The 24,111-nt window shown below is 46.4% G+C and overlaps 1 protein-coding gene across 1 annotated transcript in view; it reads left to right on the forward strand.

Annotated features, from left to right (window-relative positions):
• The first annotated feature begins 6,825 nt into the window (after positions 1-6,825).
• Positions 6,826-24,111, forward strand: part of NET1 (neuroepithelial cell transforming 1) — a 55,720-nt gene continuing 38,434 nt past the window's right edge. Inside the window, exon 1 of the mRNA XM_075081712.1 lies at positions 6,826-7,025. Within this exon, the coding sequence (XP_074937813.1) occupies positions 6,892-7,025 (134 nt within the window). The 5' untranslated portion in view covers positions 6,826-6,891. The remainder of the gene's footprint in view (positions 7,026-24,111) is intronic.

Below are 24,111 nucleotides of genomic sequence, written 5' to 3' on the forward strand. Positions count from 1 at the left end.
ATAAAAGAGGCTGAGCCAGAATCCCTGTCGTTCCCAGGGCGTTGCTGTTAGTCCTCCCCATGGAACTGCCTGACGCATTTCAGCATTGATTCAATTCATTATTGACCCTCTGCGAAGGGCCCTTCTCAGTGAGACTTTTCCTTCCCACCTGTCTGTACATGGGAAACTTCTAGAGCAAAGATGGGATTAAAAAAGCTCTTGCCAAATTCATGACCAGCTGAAGAACTCAGCCTCAGCACTTCCCTTCGTGTTAATGTCAGAGCTACCAACACTGCCTTTAGTGGGGCTGAAAACTGAAGCTTTGCATCAAGTGTTTTAGAAGAATTAAATTCCAGCACAGAGGCTCAATTTGAGCTATTGGGATTAATTTGAATGTGTGGTGTACAGAGATCTGCTGCGTGGCTGGAAAAGGTAGGTAGACACATTTGATTATCCAGGCTGTTCTTGGCTGCGTGGGATCTTCTCATTCCTGCACATATATCTGCTCCCTTATGCAAAAGGATGATTTTGGAGCTGCTGAAATCAAATCCATAGCAGTGTCAAAAGGGCGTCGTAATGTTGTAGCTAGACACCTGCTTGTCTGCTGTGCCGAGCCGTGCAAAGGAGAAGTTTTGAGGAAGAGCCCTTCCCATTGCCGCAGACAAAGCTAACAGATGACTGACGATTCTAATTACTTACAGTTCACAGGGCTTTTCTAATGGTCCGAAACCTCTGACAATGATAAATGCTGTCATTAGGCCCACATAAACAACCGTTTTAAGGATATAAAAGCAAAACAGTTTTTCCTTCATCTTCTGAAAGTTGGAACGCATTTCAAAAATACACGTGGGGCTGCGCTATTATTAAAACTGGCTTTTTTTGCATTGTTCAGCTCTCTGGCTAAGACAAAACATGAGCGAGGCTCAACTGTAATGTTTATGGAAGGTGCAAGGACTGAGAATGGAAAAGTAGAGTGACTTGGATTATCCAAACTAATTTGCTTGATTTTTTTTTTTCTAAAAGGAATCAATTCTGCACAGTGTGCAACAGTTGGGAAATGCATCACTTGAGGCTTTGAGTGGCAGTTTGGCCAGCTTGGGTATCTTGTAAGCCTCATGGAAGAGGAAGCTCTGAAACCTTTCATGAGTTGATTGTGTCACTTGGCAGAGTTTCTTTCGTGGCTGCAAATCACATGTATTATCTAGCCTGATGTTTGCTGACTACCTGGAATGCAAGGATAATTTTCATGTAGTTTTACAGCACTTATTTTCTAGAGTTTTTTTCCTAGATGAAAATACAAGACAGGTTGGCTTGGTTTTTTTTCATGGTTCTAAATGCTGATGGTGACACACACCCTAATCATGTGCAATTTATGGCCTAAGGTTTCATGGCACTATAAATGTCTAAGCTGCCTTGAATCCTCCAGATGACTACTTTCGAAGTAGCGTAAGTGCTTAAAAGAGCAATGTTGCCAAGTGTATAAAATTCTACAAAACAACTTGACGCTTTGAATCCTGAAAGAGATCGGTGTCAATGAAGCGTGCTTTCATCTTTGCCTAATTAAGTCTGCTTGTTTGAGAACCACAAGTCCTTAATGCATGTGTTACTAATCCCCTGCCTAATCCAAAAAATCTTTCCGAAAGGGAATAGGCCCAACAAGACAGACATTTAGGTCAATAGAGTCTCTACCACTCCTTGCTGAGAGCGGGGAGGAGAAAGCTTAGCAGGCAAAAGCCCTCCTTCGGGCAAAATATTTTCTGGCCTCAAAGATGAAGCACGGAGCAAAACTCAAGCTTAAAATTTCTCCTGAAACATTGTGACCTTCTGGAAATGCAATGAAACTGTTTTGCAACCCCTGACAGCACTTGCGAGCAGGCAGGTGCTGTAGCATCTGTGGGATTCTCACCACCTTTGTAGCAAGCTCCTGAGAGGCTGTGCTCTGTCAGTAACTCTAATTGTGCACCACTCGAGATCTCACGGATATCACATGGGCATAATCTTCAACCATTACTTGTCTTTGATGGGCACTGGGCTGCCCACGTCCATCTTCAGTGGTGTAAACAGTCTCAGACTCTAGCAGGCACTCGGCCACAAAGTCAGGATGTGGCCCGAAGCATGGCAGAGCTTCCATCCTGCCCATCGCAAAAGAGGCTAGTTGTACCAACCAGCGTTGAGCTAAATGCCTGACTTTGAGATGGTATCTTTATATAGCATCCTAAATCCACTTCTGCTTATTAAAATTCCAAGCTCTGGTGAGCGCATATACTGCACAAGTAGCAGTTATCGGGGCTATGCAGCTGGTAAGTCGCATGCGTAAGTCAGGGGAAGACACAGGGTGAGGCTAGCGTGTCTAGCTGAAGACTCTTGCTCATGTGCTGATTATCAGAGTCACGCACCCCTCCTGCCCAGTGCTTGCCCTCATAGCTGCCTGTGACTAGCAGCTGGGGAAACCCTTGGGCACGATGCCTCCAGTCTGATAGGCACTGCCATACGGTGGAACGGGGGAGGAATGTGTGAGAGGCAGGACTCCTTAGCATCAGGAAGGATTTTCTTGTGCAGCCTCCGTCTCCTCTGATGAAATCGGTGCTGTTGCTACTGCCTCTGAGCAGGGAATGGAAAATGTGGAAAGGTTTTTTTCACAGAGCATCTGTTTGCTTCTTCCCCGGTCCTCCTCAGGGGTTCTGCATTTCCGCCTCTGCTGGACAGGGTAGTGCGCAGATGGACAGTGCAGTACTGCCTCAAGTACGGGCTCCAACCACGAGACCCTGTCCGCATAACCAAGCAAACAAACAAGCTCCTCGGGGTCCTTCATCAGTGAGAGGGGACGGTGGGAGCAGCTGTCCAGAGCATCCACCCAGCTCCAGAGCCCACAGTCACTGGAGACATACCAAAAATTGGTGGAAATCTAATAAAGAGGATTACGAGCGATGTGAAAAGGATCCCTGAGCTGGACTGGGTTCTCAGCTTTCCTAAAATGTTTGCACCAGGAGTCCCGTTCCCCACAATGAGAGGTTCTTCCCTCTTCTGAGCTGCAGCCCATGCTTTGAGGTCCCCTTTGTCTTCCACTGTTCAGCAGATTCTGTGACTACACTGGATGTAGTTTGAGGAGAGTTGTTGGTGAGCCTCTTTAATTTAAATTCATTTAATATAAAGACTTAAGACTCCTCTAGAGAAAGGTAACAGTGATTCTGATTTTCCACCTACTTCTCCCTGCTCTGTTCCTCTCTTTCCAGTGCCATCTGACCTCTCTTTTACTACGGTCTCCAACCAACATGTTTCACTATGGGTGAAATTCAGAATGGTATCCGCTCTTCTACTGTCACGGTGAGTCGCACATCAGCAGGAAGGGAGATGCTGCCAATAGTCGGACTGCTGCACCCCTGGGAAGGTAATGCTGGATTTGGGCACTGGTTGATGAGACTTCCAAAATGGTAGATAAAGCACAGTGGGTGCAGAGGGGAGACAGTTTGAGTTCTGTCACGCTTCTGCTGCTTGAAGATGGATGGAGACTTTCTTTTCTTGAACATGTAACTGAAAGCAAAGACACGTGGGTGTGACACAAGTCGATAACAAGCAGACCTGACTCTGCTCAAGTTCAGATTTCAGTGCATGTTTCGCTCTCCACTCTGGCCACAGTTCAATCCAGTTGTGATTGACTCTGAATGAAGCGTGGCCTTCAAAAGTCTACAGCTGGACTGTACACTCATCTGTAGCAGTCTCTCAGAACTCCCTTCTACTGACTGCTGATCGGTAGATCCTACGAGGGTTCCTGGTCATTCAGATCCAAGCTGTAGATCTGCAAATTGACTTGAAGACAGGGAGCTTCCACAGGCAGCTCTGTGCTGACCTCCCACCCCACCCTGGAGCACTCAGGCTCCACAGGAGACAAGAAGGCCATGTCATAGATCTATGCCATCACCAACCACAACCTGAATACCCAAGCATCCCGCTTGAACCTGTTGATGGGGTGGCATCCTCTCCCATCCCATCATTGGTTTAAGAGAGCCTTCAGTATTGACTTCACCAAGAGAGACACACCTGGTGAACACATCCTCGGATATGCTTTGCCCTCATGACCTACACAGCTAGAGTTCCAGCAGAGAAGGCCTGCCACAAGCACCCTTCAGATCATTAATGTCTGTGCTGAGTTCTCCAACTAGATGGAAAATTCATTTGATAAGTCCATGGCTCACTGCCTACTGTACCAGGGAGGACGCAGTGCTCAGGGATGCAGCTGCCCCCACTGGAGAATGCAAAAAACAGGAGGTTTTGAAAGACTGGAAGCTTTTCAAAATCAGGAGGATACACCAGTTTGTGGATGGCTGATGCAGAATCCAGGGTCCAGCTGAGCAGGGAAGGTCTCTGGGGTAGGAGACAGCTGTGGAGAAGGATTGGAAAGAAGTGAAAGAATTTGTCTGGTAGAGATGAAGTGTATGAATGTCTATCAGTAACTATAAGCCAATATAAATGAAACACCAAGTGAGGCAATACAACTTGCTAAACTGTTTAAACTGTTTAGGTTTGAATAAAAATAGAAACTTCACAGTTTTGTCATGTTAAGTCTGCACTGGAATAAAATAAGCAAAATTAATTCCCTTAGCTTTGGCATAATATCAGTGCTGAGTCTGACTTCTCTGGCATACTCTGCTGAGAGTAAGCCTGGTGTATTGGGCATGCTTACTCTTTCTCCTATCCCAATGGTACATTTCAAAATAGAAGCACAACTCCTTTCTAATACCCTTCCAATCTTTGTCTCACATATGGTTATGTTAAACCTTTTGGCAGGCTGCTGTATTCAGCTTAAAGAGGGGGCATCTACTTTTCTGAATTGAGCTGCAGGTTCCACTTCAAAAGGTAGACTTGGTTTTTAGTATCTCTGAAGAATCCATTTCTGATTCATTACTAAAATACAGCCAAGTCAAGTGAAATGCCTTGTGCATATGTGGGGTTTTTAATGGGTTTCAAAGCGTTTCATCCAACTACTACACAGAAGTTGAGATCAACCTGCGACTGAAATCAACATGATAAACTGTAAAAGGCCATGCCAGAATAGCTGCCTGGGGTGCCAGCATTGTTAAAAGGAGATCTTTCTGCCAAAACTGTCTGGTCTAAAGGCAGATTTGCACTCCTGAAGAGATACTTCCAAATTATAAGCAATAATAAACCATAACCCACCCTCTTTTATAGGGAATAGTTGGGGCTGCTACCCCATGAAGGGGAGACACCCCATCCCCTCCATGGCAGCCACTTCCCACAGAATGAACAGGCTGAAATGGAGGAAAAGAAAAATCTCAGCCAACTGGGACACATTTCTAATCGATACCCTCATCTGAGCATATCTAAACTTTCTCCCAGTGTCTCGCTCAAAGCACTACTTAACTCAAAGTGGGACGGGAGGAACCGTGAGGGCTCCTGATGGCTTTTCAAGGCAGAGTTTCTGTGGTTTGTCTAGCCAAGGCGTCTGCTTTTCTCCAGCACTATCAGAATTGAAGACCTCGCTGTAAACCATTTCCACAGTGTTTTTTACCAGGACATGGTGCAGCTCAGAGACAATGGACCACAGCCTGTGAGATCTCACCCTCCCCTTGCCAGTGAGCAGGAGATGAAAATCCCACCTTCTTCCTTTGAATGGCCAGCAGGGCGACGGAGGTTCTCCTCCCCCTCTGCTCTGCCCCAGTGAGGCCACACCTGCAGGGCTGCGGCCAGTTCTGGGCCCCCCAGTTCAAGAAGGGCAGGGAACTGCTGGAGCAAGGCCAGCGCAGAGCTGCCAAGGGGATCAGGGGCTGGAGCACCTCCCTGGTGAGGAAAGGCTGAGAGACCTGGGCTTGTTCAGCCTGGAGAAGAGAAGGCTGAGGGGGGATCTCATCAATGCTTATAAATACCTGAAGGGCGGGTGTCAGGAGGATGGGGCCGGGCTCTTTTCAGCGGTGCCCAACGCCAGGCCAAGGGGCAACGGGCACAAGCTGGAACACGGGAAGTTCCACCTGAACATGAGGCCAAACCCCTTTGCTGTGCGGGTGCCAGAGCAGGGGCACAGGCTGCCCAGGGAGGCTGTGGGGTCCCTTCCCTGGAGACATTCACACCCCGCCTGGACGCGACACTGTGCCCCTGCTCTGGGTGTGCCTGCTCCAGCAGGGGGTGGGACGGGGTGAGCTCCAGAGGTCCCTGCCAACCCCCACCAGTCTGGGATTCTGTGATTCTGCAATACCGCACCAGGACTGTTTGGACCAGGCCGGGTAGCACAGGTAGGCAGCTCTGTGAAGGAAACCTTTGCCTCAACCACATGCCCGCACCCAGGGCACATCCCCAAGCTCACACCCCATTCAAATCGCTTGTGTGTGGTTTGAGGGGGGGCCTCTGAAGTAAATTTTTGAGATTTGAACTGATTTCTGAGGTACGGGTTTTCTTTTAGAGGGGTCGGAGTTGTTTCACCCCAATGCCCTTTTGATTTCTGCCTCCTTCTGACAGGGACTAGGATATTCTGCCCTCCCCGAGGACATAGGGTGGTGGCCTTGCATTCGCTGAGGAGAAAACGCTGAGGGGAAGGATGGAGGACGGGAGGAGAGGGAGCACAGCGCTGGCCGGGAGGGAGATGGCTGGCGACGGCCGGGCTCACCGGCTCCGTGCCTCAGTTTCCCGCCAGCCGGGCTCCTCCCACGGCGCGAGACGCTAGGGGACGCTGCGGTCTTCGGGGGCGACAGCCCGCCCAGCTTCCCTCAGAGCCGCCCTCTCCCTTTGCCCCGCCCACGCGTCTCCTAGCAACACGCCCCTCCCGCCGCGCTGATTGGCCGCCGCCGTTACCGCCGCCATTTTCAAACCGCCGGTTCGCCGCCGCTGCTGCCGGTGCCGCCGCCATTACTCGCTGAGCGGAAGTGGTGAGCCTTGGTCCGGTCCTCGCCGCGACGTGTCGCCATGGAGGCAGAGCCCGTGGGCCAGAAGCTCCCTCGGCGGAGACGGGGCAGGGCCAGTGCCGGGGCCCGCGCCAGCCGCTCGCCTCCGGCGGACAGCACTCCCGGTGCGGCAGCCTCGACCGCCTCCTGCAGCCGGTAGGAGCCGCGACCCCTCCCCATCCACCTGTCAGGGGCTGAAGATCTGTCAGTGGCCCGCGGTTCCCCCTGGGTCGTGCGCTCCTCGCAAAGTGGGGCTTCATGTTTCTTCTGTCTTAATGGGGGGGGGGGCCTCCCCTCACCTTGCAGGGGACTGTACGCCCTCCTGTCTTGTAAGGGGGAGCCCCTGGCAGGCTGTGGGGGACCGTCACCCTCCTATCTTACAATGGAAATTCCCTCCCTCTGGCTGTACGGGACCCTCCTATTTAATAAGAGGAATTCCTCTCCTGCAGGCTGTAAGGGAACTCTTTGCCCCTTTACTTTATGAGATGGGCACTTCTTTCCTTCCCCCCCTTAAGGTTGTAGGGGGCACCTTCCTCTGTGTCCTATAACAGAGGACACCCCCCACCCACCCCAGAAGACTTTCCCCTCCTGTCTTATAAGGTGAACGTGCCCGTGAATTCAGGGGATCCCCGACTACCCTGTAATTAGGCAGGGGGGGTCTACCAATGCCCGATCTTATACAGTAAAAGTGGTGGAGGGGCATTCCTCAGATCATAACTGTTTTCCATGCCTGTTCCTGTCCCGTAAATGGGGGTAAGCTGCTCCTCTCTCCAGCCCTGTGTGCCAAACTGTCCCTAGGCTTTCGTGCAAAGACTTTCCTCCTCCCTTGCCTCTTGTGGGGCTGTCTGGCAGGCCGCCTACATCTGACATTGGTTTGGGAGAAGGAGGAGAGGATCATAGTTGCTCCTTGGGGGTCAGAATAATTTGGAGGTGGGGTGTCTTTTACATTCCCTAGACAGATCGGCTGAGCCTCCAGGATATCCTCAGGCCATAACACTGGATCAGTTCCCTCTCCTGGATACGGGGACACCAGCCTCAGCAGCAGTGTCACCTTTGGCTTTTGTTATGATTTTAAATCCCTATGTGTGTCTTCTACTAGTGTTACTTTGATACGTTGAACTTGGGAGACTTTCCCAAGACCACCCTGTGAAAGAAACTGTTACTTAACCTGAAGATCATCTTATCTGTGTTGACCCCAATAATGATACCTGGATGTGTTTATAAGCAGCTCCTGCCCTATCAGCAGCTGACCCCTGAGTGACTTGTCTCCCTCTGACTGGTATCTAGACAAACCCAGATTGATCAGCAGAGGCTTGTGCTTTCTGTTGCCCTCAAGGTTAGGAAATGACTTCTGCAAGCATGAAGGTGATGTAGAAACCACCCATTTCTGACAAAAGTGGCTCTGGTTACATCAGCCCAGTTTCCACCTCCAGATGTTATATTTGGGCAGAGGTTCACCCCCAGCTGTGATCAGAGTCTATTCCTTCCTGCCCTGGTTCTTTGCACCTGATGGGGGATTGCAGCCTTTTGCATCCCAGCCTGGCAGCTGCTTGGGTTGGAGCAGGGAGGGATGCTCCTGCTCTTCCTCCAGCCCCATTTGTGCCATGGGGATGAGTGAGAGGAAGGTGACTGGGGCAGTCCCTTGTTTTGAGATGTGAAATTCCCCACAGGCTGGAGTGGATGGTCTTTATTAGGCGACTTTAATTAAAGCAAGGTAAATGTCGGCGAGCTTGGGTTTCGTAATGGCTGGTTTTAGGAACCATTGTCTGTTCTGGATGGCACAACATTTTAATGAACTTTTAAAAATAAATGTTTTCATAGAAACATGCTGCACTATCATCTCTAAGATCAAATTGTAGCTCCCTAATTACCGCACTTGAAAAGCAGAGCATAATTGAAGGCTTCAGTGATTCAGTGAGGTGATGAAACACGCCGGCTCTGTTTCTGGGATGGTCGTGCATTCCTTTGTGAGGCTTGTCTGTGTGGAGAGGCCCAGGGAAATCATGATAGAACTGGGAAAGGAGTTTATGCAGATAAGACATATGTATTAAATCTTTATCTGGAGACTCACAAGCAAGATGATGCCAGCTCGGCACCTAGATGTGGTCTTGTGATGTAGGTAGAGCAATTCAAGAAGTCACTGTCTTGAGGCTTTTTCACAGAATAATGGAAGACTTTAACTGGAAGGGACCTGTGGGAGGTCTCCAGTCCAATACCTGCTTGAAGCAAGTCTAACTTCAAATTTAGGTCAGGTTGCTCAGAGCATTGGCCAGGTAAGCTTCAGAAACCTCCAAGGACGGAGGGTTTTTTTTTACCTCTTTGGGTCCCTGGTCCAGAGTTTGGCCACACTCATTGTGGGGGAAAATATTTTTCCTTCTAGCTAATGGGAATTTTCCTTGCTGCAGCTTGTGCCTGTTGCCTCTTTCCATTCTGCTGTGTCTGCCCAAGAAGGGGGTCTCTGTCTTTTCTCTACACCCTTTTTAGATAGTTGTAGACAGCAGTTAGATTCCCCTTTGCTTTCTCTTCCCCAGGCTGAGTGAACCTGCTGTCAGCCCCTCCTCATTCATCCTGTGTTCCAGCCCCAGCACCATCTTGTCTGCCCTTGGCTGGACATGCTCCAGTTATTGGTGGTTCTTGTAGGGAGGCCCAAAGCTGCACCCAGTATCTAGACAGGGTCGCACAAATACAGACTGGCATCATTTGACCTGTTCACTGTGGTTTTGCTGCCCTAGTAATGCAGAGACAACTATATTGTTGCAAAACACTAATAACAGAATTTAAACTGTTTAATCCCTTCAGCTGTTGGGGAAGTGGCAAATTAGGGCAGAAGGACAGGGTTTTTAAAAAAACAGACAAAAATACCCAGAAAAAAACACCCACCTGCAAAAAAAACCTGGAAGCAAGTTTGTTTGTTTTCTTTTTTTAAAACCACTTTAGCCAAATATGCAGAATCTGTGTCTTATGTTCAAGTGGTCCAGTTGCTGGGCTCAATTAGTGAGCTTTAAACTGGTCTAACCTTGCAAGGGCTGGTATAGGTTACTCTGATTTCCCCCCCCCCTTGTTTATGGTGACTGCCTCTATCCACCTGTTGTGGGCAGGATCAGTACTTGAGTCTCTGGGCTAGGTCAGGCAAAAGCTCCAACTGTTTTCACTGTGTTTGTGGTCTGAACAGCCAGCCTGCTGTGCAGGGCTGCTCTTAAGAGAAAACCACAAGCTGGGGGGTTGAATTCAGCTGGGCCTCCAGGAGAGCCGCATGGGGCATTTAAGCAAAGGCTGCCCCTGCTCCCTGAGCCAGCACTTTTGCACTAGAACATAAATATATTTAAACATATGCGTGATAAATTACTTCACCAGTTAAATTGCCTTAACCTTGTGAGTGTGTGCGCACACATGCATGAGAAAGCTTTTGTCTCCAGCCCTGTAATCGGACCCTGGAGGAGGAGTCCTCTGCCCACCAGCCTGATTTTAGTCAAATATCTGTCCGGGCAGAAACAGAGCTCCAGTTGCAGGCCTGAGGCCTCTAAGAGAATCTCTCAATGCACTAAATACATTCAGCAATGTTTGAGGGCAAGGTAATATCCTTTATTAGACATGTCCTCTTGCAGATCCTGCCTTGCTTTCGTACCCTTAGATTCTCATGGCTATAACTTTCCTGAGTAGTCTCAAATCTGCTGTTTCAGTGAGGTTTTTAAGTATTAGCTTGACTTTCATAGGAAGCATCAAGTTTCACTTCTGTGATGCTAGAGAATTCCTGACACTTCCAAAAGAGGGGTATGTGGCCAGGGAGGTGTGAAGGGATGTGGTTTGGACAGAGTATTTGTAGTCAGCCTCTTGTCTGTGTAATCCCAGAGTTGTGCCTAAAAAGGGAGGAGACGGCTGAGAACATACTAGAGACAGTGACTTCATGCAGTTACGAACAGTTAATATTTCCTCTGATAGCTCTGATCTGGGGACTGCTTTAACATCTTATAGTTTTCCGTTCATTCCTTTCCCCCATTGGCAACAGGACTGTAGCTCTTGCGTGGCAATGTGAATCAGGTTTAAGGTATAAAGATGAGAGGCTGAACAGAGAGAAAGGAAGCTGTAGAGTATGCCCAAAGAAGAACAGTCCACTGGAGTAAGGAATGGGTTTACCAAGAACACATTCTCTCTGTTGCCAGCTAGTTTCTCACCCAGAATCAGACAGTGTTGCTTATTGCTGGATGAGTGTTTCTCCAAACCTTGTCCCCCCAGCTCTGGCAGCTAGATGACCAAAAAAATTGCAGGTAGGCTTCTGGAGCAGATAAAAGAAACTTTGCTTTGGGGTTTGTTTGCTCTGTAATCTTGTTCCCAGCTTCATAGTTTATCTAATCTCAAGGTGAGTCCAGGTGAAGCTGACAGCTATGGGGCATGTTATCTCTTCTGAGGTAACATATAAATAAAACAGGTTGTGTCTCCTGCACCAGACACACGATTTAACCCCGACTTGCCTCTTGCATACATCTTTTGGCAAGCTGCGGAAGCTGGTGTGGGGGCTGGCACTGAAGGAGCTCCCTCCAGCTGGGATGGCCCAGCACCCTGCTGGGAGAATACAGGCACCCTCCAACCCCAGGCAAGCCTGGAGCTTGCAAAATGTTTTTATATTTGTCCAGAGTCAACTGTTCTCTCTGATATCTAGAAACATTCTGTAGCTTTCATACTGCAGGAGCACCCGGAGGTGATCATGCAGGGTTGGAATACTGCTGTGCTGAGCTTCTGAGAATGGAGATGGGCCGTCAGGTCACAATCTTATTAAAGCCCTGCCTCACACTTCCCTTCTTGAGTGTCTCATCTCTGGTAGCGCAGAGCCACCATTCTTTGCAACCACTGATCCTCTGACTAACTTGTATGCAGTGTTGTGCCTGTTCTGTGATCTGTTGGTACTTGCTTGGCACCTGGGGTCCCAGACTTTGTAAAGACAGTGCAGGTCTGAACAAGAGACAGCGATGTGTCACTCTGAGACAAGCTATCTGCAGTGGGAAGGGGAAAGAGTTGCAGTTGATTGTATGTATTCATGTACTTGTAAATATTTGAATTGTAACAGTCACTTCTCAGTAGTTATTTAAATGGGATTAATCCCAATTAACTGGTTGACTTTGTATGGAAGGATTAAAAGAAACTAGTGCTTTTGAGGGTCATGTTAGGGTGGAAGGTGGAAAAGATGCTCAGTTGTAAAGTTGTGCAAGCAAGGGTGGTGTCACGGTAAACCCCTGACAAAAGGTGGTCTGAAGCAGGCTGATCAGTGTTGACTTCAGAAAGCAAGGGCAAACAGTTTCTCTCTGGTATGATCAATGGATGGGGCTGACAAAGGAGCTTTGTAGAGTAGCAGGTGCTGGAGAAGATCTGAGAGTCTGGTTTTGTGTTTTCTCACAGATGGTGCAACTGCAAACTGCTGCCAAAGGTGGGGTCTGGGTTCCCCAAACCAGCTCCGTTGCTGCTGCTTTCCTTGCAGCAGTCCCAGGCACTGTGTGGCTGCAGGGTGAACTGGGTAGTTGGTTTTCTGTTGAACCTGCCCGCAAAAAAAGCATAGCTTTACATTAAATCAGCAGTTGAACCACCTTTCCCTGTGACCATGGGATTGCTGAATTAGGCTTGCTGGGAGGAAGGTGGCCTTTTTTGGTGGCAGCCTGCAGTCACACTGGAAAGATGTAATGCAAAGTGAGATCCTTCACTGCAGCTTGTGCAGGAGGTTTGTCAAGAAGAGATTTGTTTCTGTAGCAGAAACAGAGGCAAAGAAGCTGGTTGTCCACACGGGAAAAGAGTGATTTTTTTTTTTTTAAGGAGGCATCTGAAGAGAGAGTCCTTCCTGAATTACATGTTTACATATTAAAAAAAGAAAAGCTTTTTAATATCTTCCCTGTTCACCCGCTTGTTCGGCACAATCTGCACTAAACTATTCAATTGGCTTTTATTTATTCACTGTATACATTTATACTATTTAAAGTCAGCTGTTTGTTGGCCAATGACCTAACACTCTGTTGTGAAGGCCAAGTGGTTTTGATGGTGATGGCGCTCTTTCCTTTCTTCTCCCTAATTATGGCTTTTCTGAAATAAATGTTTGTTTGCTCTTGATCTCTGTTGTGATTAAAGCCTATATTCCATCAGACTTTCTTGGGCTGGTAAAGTAGTAATGAAGAGTCCAAACATACACTTTTCTTTGCTATTATCATGTCAAAGTTGGCACAAATGGAAACTTTTACTCCACTGAAGAAGGTAGCTATTAAAATGCATCACTTGAACATAATTGGAAGCTACAGTGTAGCTTTCAGAAAATGTCTAGAGGCTCTTTCATTACCACTGGTTTTTATTCCAAAAGCAGGCTGTGAGTGTCTGAGGCTGAATGTGTTCAAGGCACAGCAGGTTTATACGCAACCACTTCAATTTGTTGTCCTGCCCTAGGCCCCAAGCACACAGCTCAGAGGGGACAGGTAATACTGCAGTGACCAGAGTATCCTAAATTTTGTGTCCATATTTTGGCCTGAAGTTACTATAAGAGAATCCTGATACTTTGACAATTGTTCATGGGAAAAAAAAATCAAATAAGGGTTTGGGGGTTTTAAGGGTTCATACCCCACTTATGTACCTTGTTACTTGCGCTTCTCCTCAGCTGTCCTTGGCACAAGAACTCCACTATGTTTCTGTGACTTGGAGAGGGCCAGGAACAAAGTATCCCTAAAACCAAGAGGCTTTACACTGGTAGCAGTGATCTTGAGGCACTGTATTTTCTTCCTCTATAGATTGTTTTTCAGTGAAATAGTACCATTTTTAAGGTCGTCTTTATCTTTCCCTACACTGAGTGTCAGAGGGTTTATTAAAATCCAGTATGTTGTTCTTGTAGCAAACTGGAATGAAATCCTAGCCTTACTGGACATGTTAACTTACTGGGCACCTGTTAATAACTATTGGTGCAGAGGAACTGTGTCATACCTGGTGTCTTTCTGCAAGGGACCAAGAAGGTGTGAGCGTACCTGACTAGTCAGCTGCACAGCTCTGGATATAGTTCCTGTTTTTTTTTTGTTAGAACATGTGAAATATGTTAAACACAGGCAGAATTAATAAAACAAGCTGAAGTATATATACTTCATGTACTTTTGGTGGTCTCTGAACAATATCTCTAGGAAATGCTGGTAGTGCCTTTGGGAATGCTCTTCCACCCCCAGTGTGCTCCCAGTGCAGCTTGGTGTTTCTCAGTGCTTGGAGATGCTGGAAATGAATGAAATATCTCATAGGAAAGATGAGATGAGGGTTGGGGGAAGAAGGAAAGATCTGTAAAATCTTTCAGAACTTGCTTTTTCTAAACAGTGGTACTGCTGCTTTCCCAACCTACCTGGCAAGTGCCACCAGCCAGTTATTAAAACCTATTGAAAAGTTTCAGCATTCTCAACATCCCTCTGTGTGAATGTTGATTGTGGGTAACACCAGTCTCTTAATTACTATATGCTGATGATAGCCTGCTTGTTATTGTCTTGTAAAACAAAAGTCATGCTACACTTAGCAAATAATTATCTTCACTCACAAATCATTATCCTCAACATCCAGTTGCTTAAGCTAGCTGTTAACTGCTTCAATTAATATTTTCAGGGCAAGCTCATCACAGGTGCTTTGCAGAATGTTCCTTTCAGATAAGTAACTCATGTGGATGCAGATAAGATTACAGCCCAAGCCTAGCCAACTTCAGTCCTGCCAGTCAAAAGACAAGGATAACATATCTCCAGAAACATGAGCCCTTCAGTGCTTTTGCATCCAGTGAAGTAACCTTTGTGTGCTGAAGATATCTTTTCTACAGTAAGGGATACACTTAACTCTAGCTATCTCTTCTGATTGGTCTTGCTTCTGCCTGAAGTATCAGGCAAAAGTTGGTATGAGCCCACAGCAATTACATGGTTCGATGTAGTGAGGAGGAAACTTCATTCTTTCCCATTTTTTACTTGTGAGTAGCTGCAGGAGTTCTTAAGAAGGAAAAAAAAACCCAAAGCACTTAATCAAATGCACTTGCAGCAGAGATTGGTATTACTGTCTGGTATCTAAGAGGCAGAATGTTAAAATATTCCTTCTGAACTAAAATTACGTTAACACCTACATTTCCTACTTGGATAGGAAGAGAGCACAGAGGTGGTGTTTCCTGTAATTGCAAGCAACAGTGCAATAGAACCTACAAAATGTCTGCTTCACACTCTCTCACTGCAGATCCCTTGAGCAAGTTTAACAGCTGCTGGTTATGATTGCTGATCTCCTGGAATCTGCTGTGGGAAGAGAAGAGAGAAAAATCAGTGGCACTGTTGGTCTCATAGGAAGATTAGCATGTGAAGAGTGTTATGAAATGGGCCTTGCTGCTTTTGCAGGTAAAGGCCAAGAAAAAGCAACTAATCCTTACAGTCTTGCTGATCTGGCCAGGGGAGAACTGACTCCAAATAAGGAGAATTATTTTACTGAAATCATGCAAGTGAGAGACTATCCAGGCATTTAGCTCAGTTATCTTAATTTTAGGAGACTCTGCATGTCTTGATTATGTCCTATGTGAGCAGAGGAAACTGAAACAACATAAAGATGACCTTTCTCAAAGGACTGAATCTTGCATCTGTAATGCAAGAAACAACGGGTAAAGGCAGGTAAGGGAGTACAAGATCAGGAGAACTGAAAGGGATGGAAGAATGATTGTTAGACACTGGAAGGTGGGTAGTCTGAGACTACATTGGGAAATACCAGAGTTCAGCTAATCAAGAACACCAGGAAGTTACCAGCCTTCCTTCTAAGTAACAGTGGTGGGAAGAGGTTTCATTGGTGATAGCAGTGGATATCTTGTGAGGAGCCTTAAAATGAAGGCAAATACATGTGGTGCTATAGAAAAAGATGGATCCTCCAAAAGGGGCTGGAGGGTGCAGAGAGGAATATGAGTTAATACGGAGGACTAGAAATTATTTTTATAGTGGTTTGCCAGAGAAGTGTGTGGTGTTGTCCTTTAACAAGTCTAAAGTAAGGGATATGTTACATCAGTAATATAGCCAAAGAGGGAGCAGAGTTTAGCTGTTGGGAAAGGCCGCATCTATTCCCAGTGAACGCTTATTTTTGCCAGAACAAGGTTTTGACATATGCTTAAGTGTGAGGTCCAAGACACACCAAAGTTCTCTTGCCTCTTGACTTGTATTCCACTGCCAGAGAGGCAGCCTGGATGTACCACGTATGCTGCTACTATGTTACACCTCAAGTCTAACGAGCCTAGGTGAGAACAGCCTATGGGTTAAAGAGAAGCTTGTTGTAAAGAAGAAAAGACCTGGTTTTATTCACTTAATCCCCTCCTCAGCTCCAGGAATGTAACAGACCTTGTACTCTTATCCCTACTGGATAATGAGGAGTTGCAAGAACTTCAACTCTATCTGGGAAGGGGGAGACAATGCTTCAGACCAGCCTCCTGGTGCTTTCCATCGTGCCAAGCGGATGTAAAAACAGCACAGACTCAAGGCACCACTGCTTCCCAGTCTGCCCTAGCTGCATGCAAAAGCCTTGAAACTGTTGAACTGGAAATATTCCACCAGCTCCCATTGTTTGCCCTTAACCCTTTGAAAGGGCTTAAACACCCAGTTTTGCTTCCAGAGTGTTTTCAAGGGCTCAGATTGAAAAGAATTGGAAAATTAGTTTCTTGGCCAGTTTTTTTTTCTTGTCCAGATCAAAGAAGAGATGAAAAATGTAGAGACTGCTTCCAAAAATCTTTTCCTGCCCAGCTGGACCCACAAGGCTGCTGATTATCAAATCACCTGTCATTCATTCCCATGTGCTGGCATGCAGGTTTCCAGGTGGTAGCCAGGAAACCTCATGCTGCTCTTGGTGTGCCTGCTAGAGATATCTCGAAGCACTCTCTAAGGCTGGCAGTGATCAATAGGTAAGGAGGGAGCATTTCCTCTGGTAAACACAGCTAAGCAAAAGGGAGTGAGGAAAACTGACAGCCTCAAAGCCCGTCTGTTTCTCTGCAGAGATGGTATTTGACTGACTTTAATAGAGCCCTGGATGTGTCAAGTAGGATGATATTGTTGTTAACCTGCAGAATTGTCTGTCGCATGGATAGGCTTTAATGTGCGATATTTTGCAAAGAAGGGTTGGAAATGTGAGTAGGTTTGGGGAAGCAGAGTGCTGTAGCACTGTGGCAACTCTCTGCGGGGCTAGACCCAGGTATCTTTGTGAAAGGGATTTGGACTATGGAGAAAATAAAAGGGTAGGAAGACAAGGGGAGAAGCTCGTGCAGGCTAAAGAAGAGGCATTCATGTGTCTGATGGGAGAAGAATGAGACTGTGGTGCTGTTTCACCAACAGAGAACTTGTGGGATGTCTTGAACTTCCACTGTTGGGTCAAGCTTTCCCAATGCCAGAGCTGTGTACTTTAAGTATTCACATTGTTCCTATGCCTACTGAGCTAAATGCTCAGTAGTCACATTTGACATACCAGATGTCAAGCCTTTCAGTTTCTGTTGTATTAGAAATCTTTTGCTTAATTTCTTCTGGTTTAGATTTTTTGGGCAGCTCTTTTTCTTGCCAAAGTTATGCCAAGTAAAACCCAACCCATGAGGATTTGAAAATGTTTCTTCTTCCTCTGAACTTGATTTTTGGGAACGGTTTACGTGTGGAAGGATGTAAGCAAATGCCTTAGACCAGTTTTTATAAGTGCCAAAGTAGGTGTCCTGCACTTACTAAAGCCCCCTTCAGTTCTTAGAAGTAATAAATCTGCCAAGCTGTCGTCTTCCTCTTCACAGATGCAGTTTCTTTTAATACAATAGGGTACAACAGAAATGCAAAGTACTTCCTCATGTATTCAGGAGGGTGACTTTTTTCTTGAATTTAGCTTATTAAAATATTAGACATTTTGTTTTATCAATATCTTTTATAAAGTACTCGGGATAAGCTGTAGGTAAATTTTTATTGCCGGAAAAGGAAGATTTACTCAGTCTTTGCCTGATCTAGAACATGAGAATTTTATAAGCAGTTGTCTAGATTGGCATATATTTAAAGTGTAGAGAAATGGTTCAGAGCATTTTAGTGTGCAAGTTTAGTGACTGCAGATTAACCCATGAATCTTTCTGTAGGAAGATAATGAAAAAGCACTAACTTATAAAATTATGTTAAGTTTTTAAATTAAGGATTCCTATATAGGGAGTAGTCTTTGCTGGAGGCTTGGAGAAAGACAGTTGGGGGTAAGTGATTTTAAAAGACATCTATTTATATATAGTGTGAGGTGATAACTGTGGAAGAGGGGTCTTTTGGCAGTTGTAGTGGATGTTGCTGTCTGTGGGAGTAAGCGAGCACCGTTTGGGAGCCTATGACTGAAAGTACACGAATGAGGGAGGCACGCTGGTGAAAATTTGATCTAGAATTTTAAATCTTGGATGGACCTAGAACCATCCAATTTCTTACAGACGTTGGTTGTACTGAGTTGTCATCATTACTGTTTGATTTCCTGATTTGCAAATTCTTTCTTGTTGGGATTTTCAGCACCGCTTTTTTAAAACATTGCTAAGATTTAAAAGCAACGTGTAGATGAAAATATGACCTCACTGAAACTGATGGAGCAATTCCCAGTCAATTAACTGATTTTTACCATAGTATTCCAGGATTTGACCATAGATGATGGGTTCATTTCAAGTGCTAGTCAATCTGACAGCCACGGAAACTTCCAAACTCAGCTGACTTGCAAGTATTTCCTCTCTGAATACTGGAAGAATGTCATCCCTACAATCAGCTCTTATTTTCTAGTGCTGCTATCAGTTGGCTAAAGTTACATGTTCCCTCTTTTTTTTTTTTCCCTTCCCCCCTTCTCTTCCTTTACTGTCACATCTGCCAGTATATTTTTTTTATACTTTCCTTTCTCCATCAGCTTTAAATCTGCTATCATCTGTGGTGTTGCTCTGAAGGAACAGCAGGAAACCTGAGGTTTCTGGTGAGTGTCAAGCCACCAAAGCAATGAAACTTAAAGGAAAGTCTTTAAATGCCTGAGAAACGAAAGCAGCGATAAGGCAGCCCTGACAATAATATGTGGAAGGAAGAACTCTTCCCAGAAAGGAATGTGATAGAGATGAACAAACACTGGGAAGCAATGGTGTGAGAGAAACAGAATGATTATATAAAGTTCCCCTAAAAAATAATTTATAAGTGTGGAGGGAACAGCTGGCAATGATCCTGAAGCTGCTGATGTAAAGCAGTAACTGTCAGTTGAATGAAGATTAGACAGTACTCAAGCTTTATATGGACAATTCCCAGGGAAGATAATGGAATTTGACTACCTATATTCCTTTTATACTGGCAATGTTTGACTTCTTTTTGAGAGTGAAAACATTGAGAGTAAACATTTCTGAATACACTGAATTTTAAATTTCAAAATTCTGCTCACAGGTAAAGAGTATGCGTGTTTGCATCAGAGCTGTTCTTTAATACAGTGTCTCTGTAAGAGTGTGGGGTTTTATTTAGTGTGAGTGTCCTGGTACCTGACACCTTTTACTGCTGTAATTGAAGGGCCTTCAAAAAATCTGCAGTGAAAGTAAATGCCAGAATTACCTCATCTGGTAATCAGCTGAATATAAATATGAAATATTCCAAATTAGGAAAATGCATCCACCAGATTCTGAAAATAAGTTCTAGGTAGATAATTCAAGTTGAACTTGGCTTGGAAACAAGTAGTATCACCTAACTTCTTCCTAAGAGGAGTTTTGTTTTGCCAAGAGCAGGTCCTACAGTGAGTCGGCCACTGTGTCACCTTCCACAGAGTTTGTCACAGCGACTGTCGACAAAGGGAGAGCAGTGGATGTTGTGTCTTGACTTCAGTTAGGCATTTGACACTGTCTCCGATAGCATCCTCACAGGCAAGCTAAGGAAGTGTGGGTTGGGTGAGTGGACAGTGAGGTGGAGAGAGAACTGGCTCAACAACAGAGCTCAGATGGTTGTGATCAATGGGGCAGAGTCTGGCTGGAGGCCTGTCACTAGTGGTGTTCCCCAGGGGTCTGTGCTGGGTCCAGGCCTGGTCAACATATTCATCAATGACCTGGATGATGGGATAGAGTGTAACCTCAGCAAGTTTGCTGATGATACCAAGCTGGGAGGAGTGCTTGATACGCCAGGAGGCTGTGCTGCCACCCAGCGAGACCTGGACAGGCTGGAGAGCGGGGCCCAGGGGAACTTCATGGAATTCAGCAAGAGCAAGTTCAAGGTCCTGCCTCTGGGGAGGAACCACCCCACACACCAGTAGAGGTTGGCGGCTCTGTTGAGAAGGACTTGGGAGTGCTGGTGGACAAGTTGACCGTGAGCCAACACTGCCCTTGGGGCCAAGAAGGCCAACGGTATCCTGGGGTGCATGAAAAGGCGTGTGGCCAGCAGGGCGAGGGAGGTTCTCTTCCCCCTCTGCTCTGCCCCAGTGAGGCCACACCTGCAGGGCTGCGTCCAGTTCTGGGCCCCCCAGTTCAAGAAGGGCAGGGAACTGCTGGAGCAAGGCCAGCGCAGAGCTGCCAAGGTGATCAGGGGCTGGAGCATCTCCCTTGTGAGGAAAGGCTGAGAGACCTGGGCTTGTTCAGCCTGGAGAAGAGAAGGCTGAGGGGGGATCTCATCAATGCTTATAAATACCTGAAGGGCGGGTGTCAGGAGGATGGGGCCGGGCTCTTTTCAGCGGTGCCCAACGCCAGGCCAAGGGGCAACGGGCACAAGCTGGAACACGGGAAGTTCCACCTGAACATGAGGCCAAACCCCTTTGCTGTGCGGGTGCCAGAGCAGGGGCACAGGCTGCCCAGAGAGGCTGTGGGGTCCCTTCCCTGGAGACATTCACCCCCCGCCTGGACGCGGCCCTGTGCCCCCTGCTCTGGGTGTGCCTGCTTAAGCAGGGGGTGGGATGGGATGATCTCCAGAGGTCCCTTCCAAATCCCACCATTCTGGGACTGGGGTGGATGTCACTGAGGGATTTTTGCTTTGTGTTTTATAGGGGAAAAACACTTCATGCAGTGGAGTGCCATGGAGAACTGGGCTTCAGTAAACGTAGGTTCAGTAAAGGTAGGAGTGTGTCCTCAGCCAGCAACCAGTGCTTTACTTTGTGCACGTCTTCACAGCCACGCTTGGGCAGTGTCCCATTTGAGTGTGACTTTGTCACGTCCTGACAAGTCCTGAACACAAAGGCTATAGTCATGAGCTTAGGAAATTGATTCATCTTCAGAACTAAACCATGTCACACTATTAACATACCAAATGAACTGGAGAAAATGGCAGGTGAAGGTTTGTGACTTGCTTCCAAATAGGATTTTAAATGGTCATTAAGTTTGTCGTCCTAGCTGCACATCTTCCTTGCTTCCTAGTTTTTATATTCTCCAGGGCAAATTTCAGCAGTCCCTGGAAAGCAGCTCCAGTTTCATGTAGTGTACACATACCTAAATATGCACCTTGTTCTTTTAACTGTTTAAAATTTGCAGCTTTGTTGTTTCAGCTGGGGTACCTCTTCCCTTTGCTGTGAAAAATGTAAATATTTCTTCAGTTCCTCTGCACCCAAAATTGCAGGTTGCCAGCGAATCTAACTCTGTAGTGCTATAGAGTTGGTGGTCCCACAGTTACCACATCCTGGTGAGAGGGGAAGTACCTTATTAAATGTGCTGACATAATTGTAAGCAATTAACTGACGAAACCTTCAACTTTACCTGCAAATGGACAGGAAGGCAGGCTTGATCACAGACCTTGGCTTCCTGGTGCCTTGCCTTCCTCAGGCAATTTTATTTAGGGTTACTTTGAAGTTTTACCAGAAATTGAAGTGAGGACAGAGGCCCTCCCAGGAGTCTTCACAGAACCAAAAACGGCACAGTTTATTTTAGACCTGACTGTCAGATGTTTGGATGGGTCCCAGGTGGACAAGGCAACTTCTTTGTTCCGTGAGCAGGACCCCATGCTTGTCAACAAGTTCTCCAAAAGAAGCATTTAGCTCCTTGAAGAGGGACGCAAAGTGTATCTGTGCAGCCACGGTCTTACAGGCTCCGTGCTGCAAGCATTATCCCTGCTCCATTTGGATGGGTGACTGCTCACCTTTATACTTGATCTTTATTTTGGTGGAGAGAAAGAAAATAGACTTCAACAAAAAAGGCATAAAGCCAATAACATAGTTAGAATTGCAAATCTAGGTGGGCCCCACCTTATGTGGAGGAGTAGTAACAACCTTGGCTAAAGTTTCCTGCATGTTTTAGCAAGCAGTCCCAAGGACAGACAGTAATGCAGCCTGGTTTCCTACGGAGCTGGCTTGTGCTTGCATTCTGTGATGTATCTCTCTCCCCACCTCCATGGCTGAGGTGTAACAGTTCATTCACGATGTGCAAAGTTGAGAAAGAAAGGTTTAAAAAAATAAAAAGGCAGGTGGAGATTGAGTCCTTGAATCTGGGGAATGTATAGGGTCTATTAGAAAAGGCATAAATGGGCTTACCCGCTGTTGGGGGCCTGGGCCCTGCTGGGCTATGCTCCTGGAGGTGGCTGAGCAGGATTTGCATCCCGCTGATGCTGCTGTGCAAGGTACTTGGCTCTTCCTACAATGTGTGGGGTGGCTGGGCAGCAGGAGCTGCCACAGGGGAGCTCTTGGGAAGGCAGAGACTTTCCAGTGCCATTTGGAAGAGACTCAGGCTTCTCCCTTTTCTCCTCTATCTTTTTTTCCACATCTTTCTGGATCAGTTACCGCAAGGACCATTCTTCTCACTGTGTCCTCCTGCACTGGAGTACGCAGGGAACTCCAGAGTATGAAGTAAGGGACTCCCAGAGCCACTCCTGGCTCTGGCAGAGCTTTCCAATTTCTTTTTCAGTCCCTTCAGGAGCTGCCAAGCATGCGATGAAATCCTCTCCCTCTAGGTGTCACTGCTGGACTGGGAAACAGATCTCTTCCTGCTTTCACTCCAACTTTGAGCTTATTATTTACAATAAACTGACTGCTTGGGCTCCATGTAGGATTAGTTTTGTTTTACTGAATCAAATGTTAGTGCTTCCTCACCCAGAATGAAAGGAAATAATCCTACAGGTTGATTTTTTTTTTCCCTTTCCCGCACTGAATTAATATTCTTGCATGACATACTGTCTGCTGACCACATCCTTTTCCTAAACCATTTAAACTCGGTCAGGTCCAAGGTGACTTGGGGGGCAGGAAAGCGAGCAGGGAACCAAAGCATGTGAATGTGTCCTGGGTGCCCTGGGCTCTTGGCACTTGGGTGGGCTGGAGGAGGAGCACAGCAGGGCTGGGAGCGTTCATCACCTGTGTCTTAAAAGCTTTTCTGCAAGTTGTCTGGGTGGTTCCAGGTTCACTTCTGAGAATCCAGAATATGTTACTTTGGCATCAGAGAGACCACAAAAACCTGTTGCATAAAGTTACAATTAAGCTGATTTCCCTCCCCCGCACACATAAAGGTCTTAAGACTTTGTTTGTAACAGCTTCCATATCTTGCTTAGTGAGAAGAGTCAGTTACAGCGCTTGGCTTAGTTTAAACCTCTATGTGCAAGGTTTTCCAGCGAGACTAAGATTTAATTCCTGTGGGTGGCTTCTTTTTTAATGGCAATTTTGTTCATGGGTCCCTTAAACTGGCTGGCATATCACCCAGACCACTAGGAAGCATTAACTTATTAGTGGCCCTGTCCTTCACAAATTACATTGCTGTTCATTTCATGAGACTTTGTACTTCGTACAGTGATCTTTCGAAGCAGCAGGCCTGAGCAGCTGATTTTTTTATAACTGTTTTACAGAGGGGTCAGCTTCGAAACTCGGTGGTTAAGGGCAGACCAAGGCCGACACAGAAGTGCTGACTTTCAGCAAAATGTTTATTAACCACAACACAGCCTGGACTCTGGCTCGCCTGCCTAGAAGGCTGCCAGCTGCTGTGGGTGTCATGTCCCCTTCCCTAAGGTGGTTTATATCAGTAAAATGAGCTGGTGTTTTAACTTGTGCTGTATCAACAGTTGGAAAAGAAGGTGCTCTCCGTAATAGGTGAAGTGTTGAGATACACAATGTTGTCAATGCAATAGTCCTTATCGTTGTATCAAGCTACGTTTTCTGAACCAGCTTTACATATGTAACGTTTTGTGTTGTTGCTTGTTATTTCAGCTGTATCTCCTGCTTGTGTTTTAACATTAATTTTTGATTTGTTAGTGATTATCTCCTTGCATCGAGCCTACTGTGCTTTGTAGTTGCCTGTAGTGGGTCTGTTGCAATACTGATCCCTACACGTAAGGGGGCAGATTTGAGATTGTTC

The sequence above is a fragment of the Phalacrocorax aristotelis genome, chromosome 1 (assembly GCF_949628215.1).
Source record: "Phalacrocorax aristotelis chromosome 1, bGulAri2.1, whole genome shotgun sequence".
Lineage (NCBI taxonomy): Eukaryota > Metazoa > Chordata > Aves > Suliformes > Phalacrocoracidae > Phalacrocorax > Phalacrocorax aristotelis.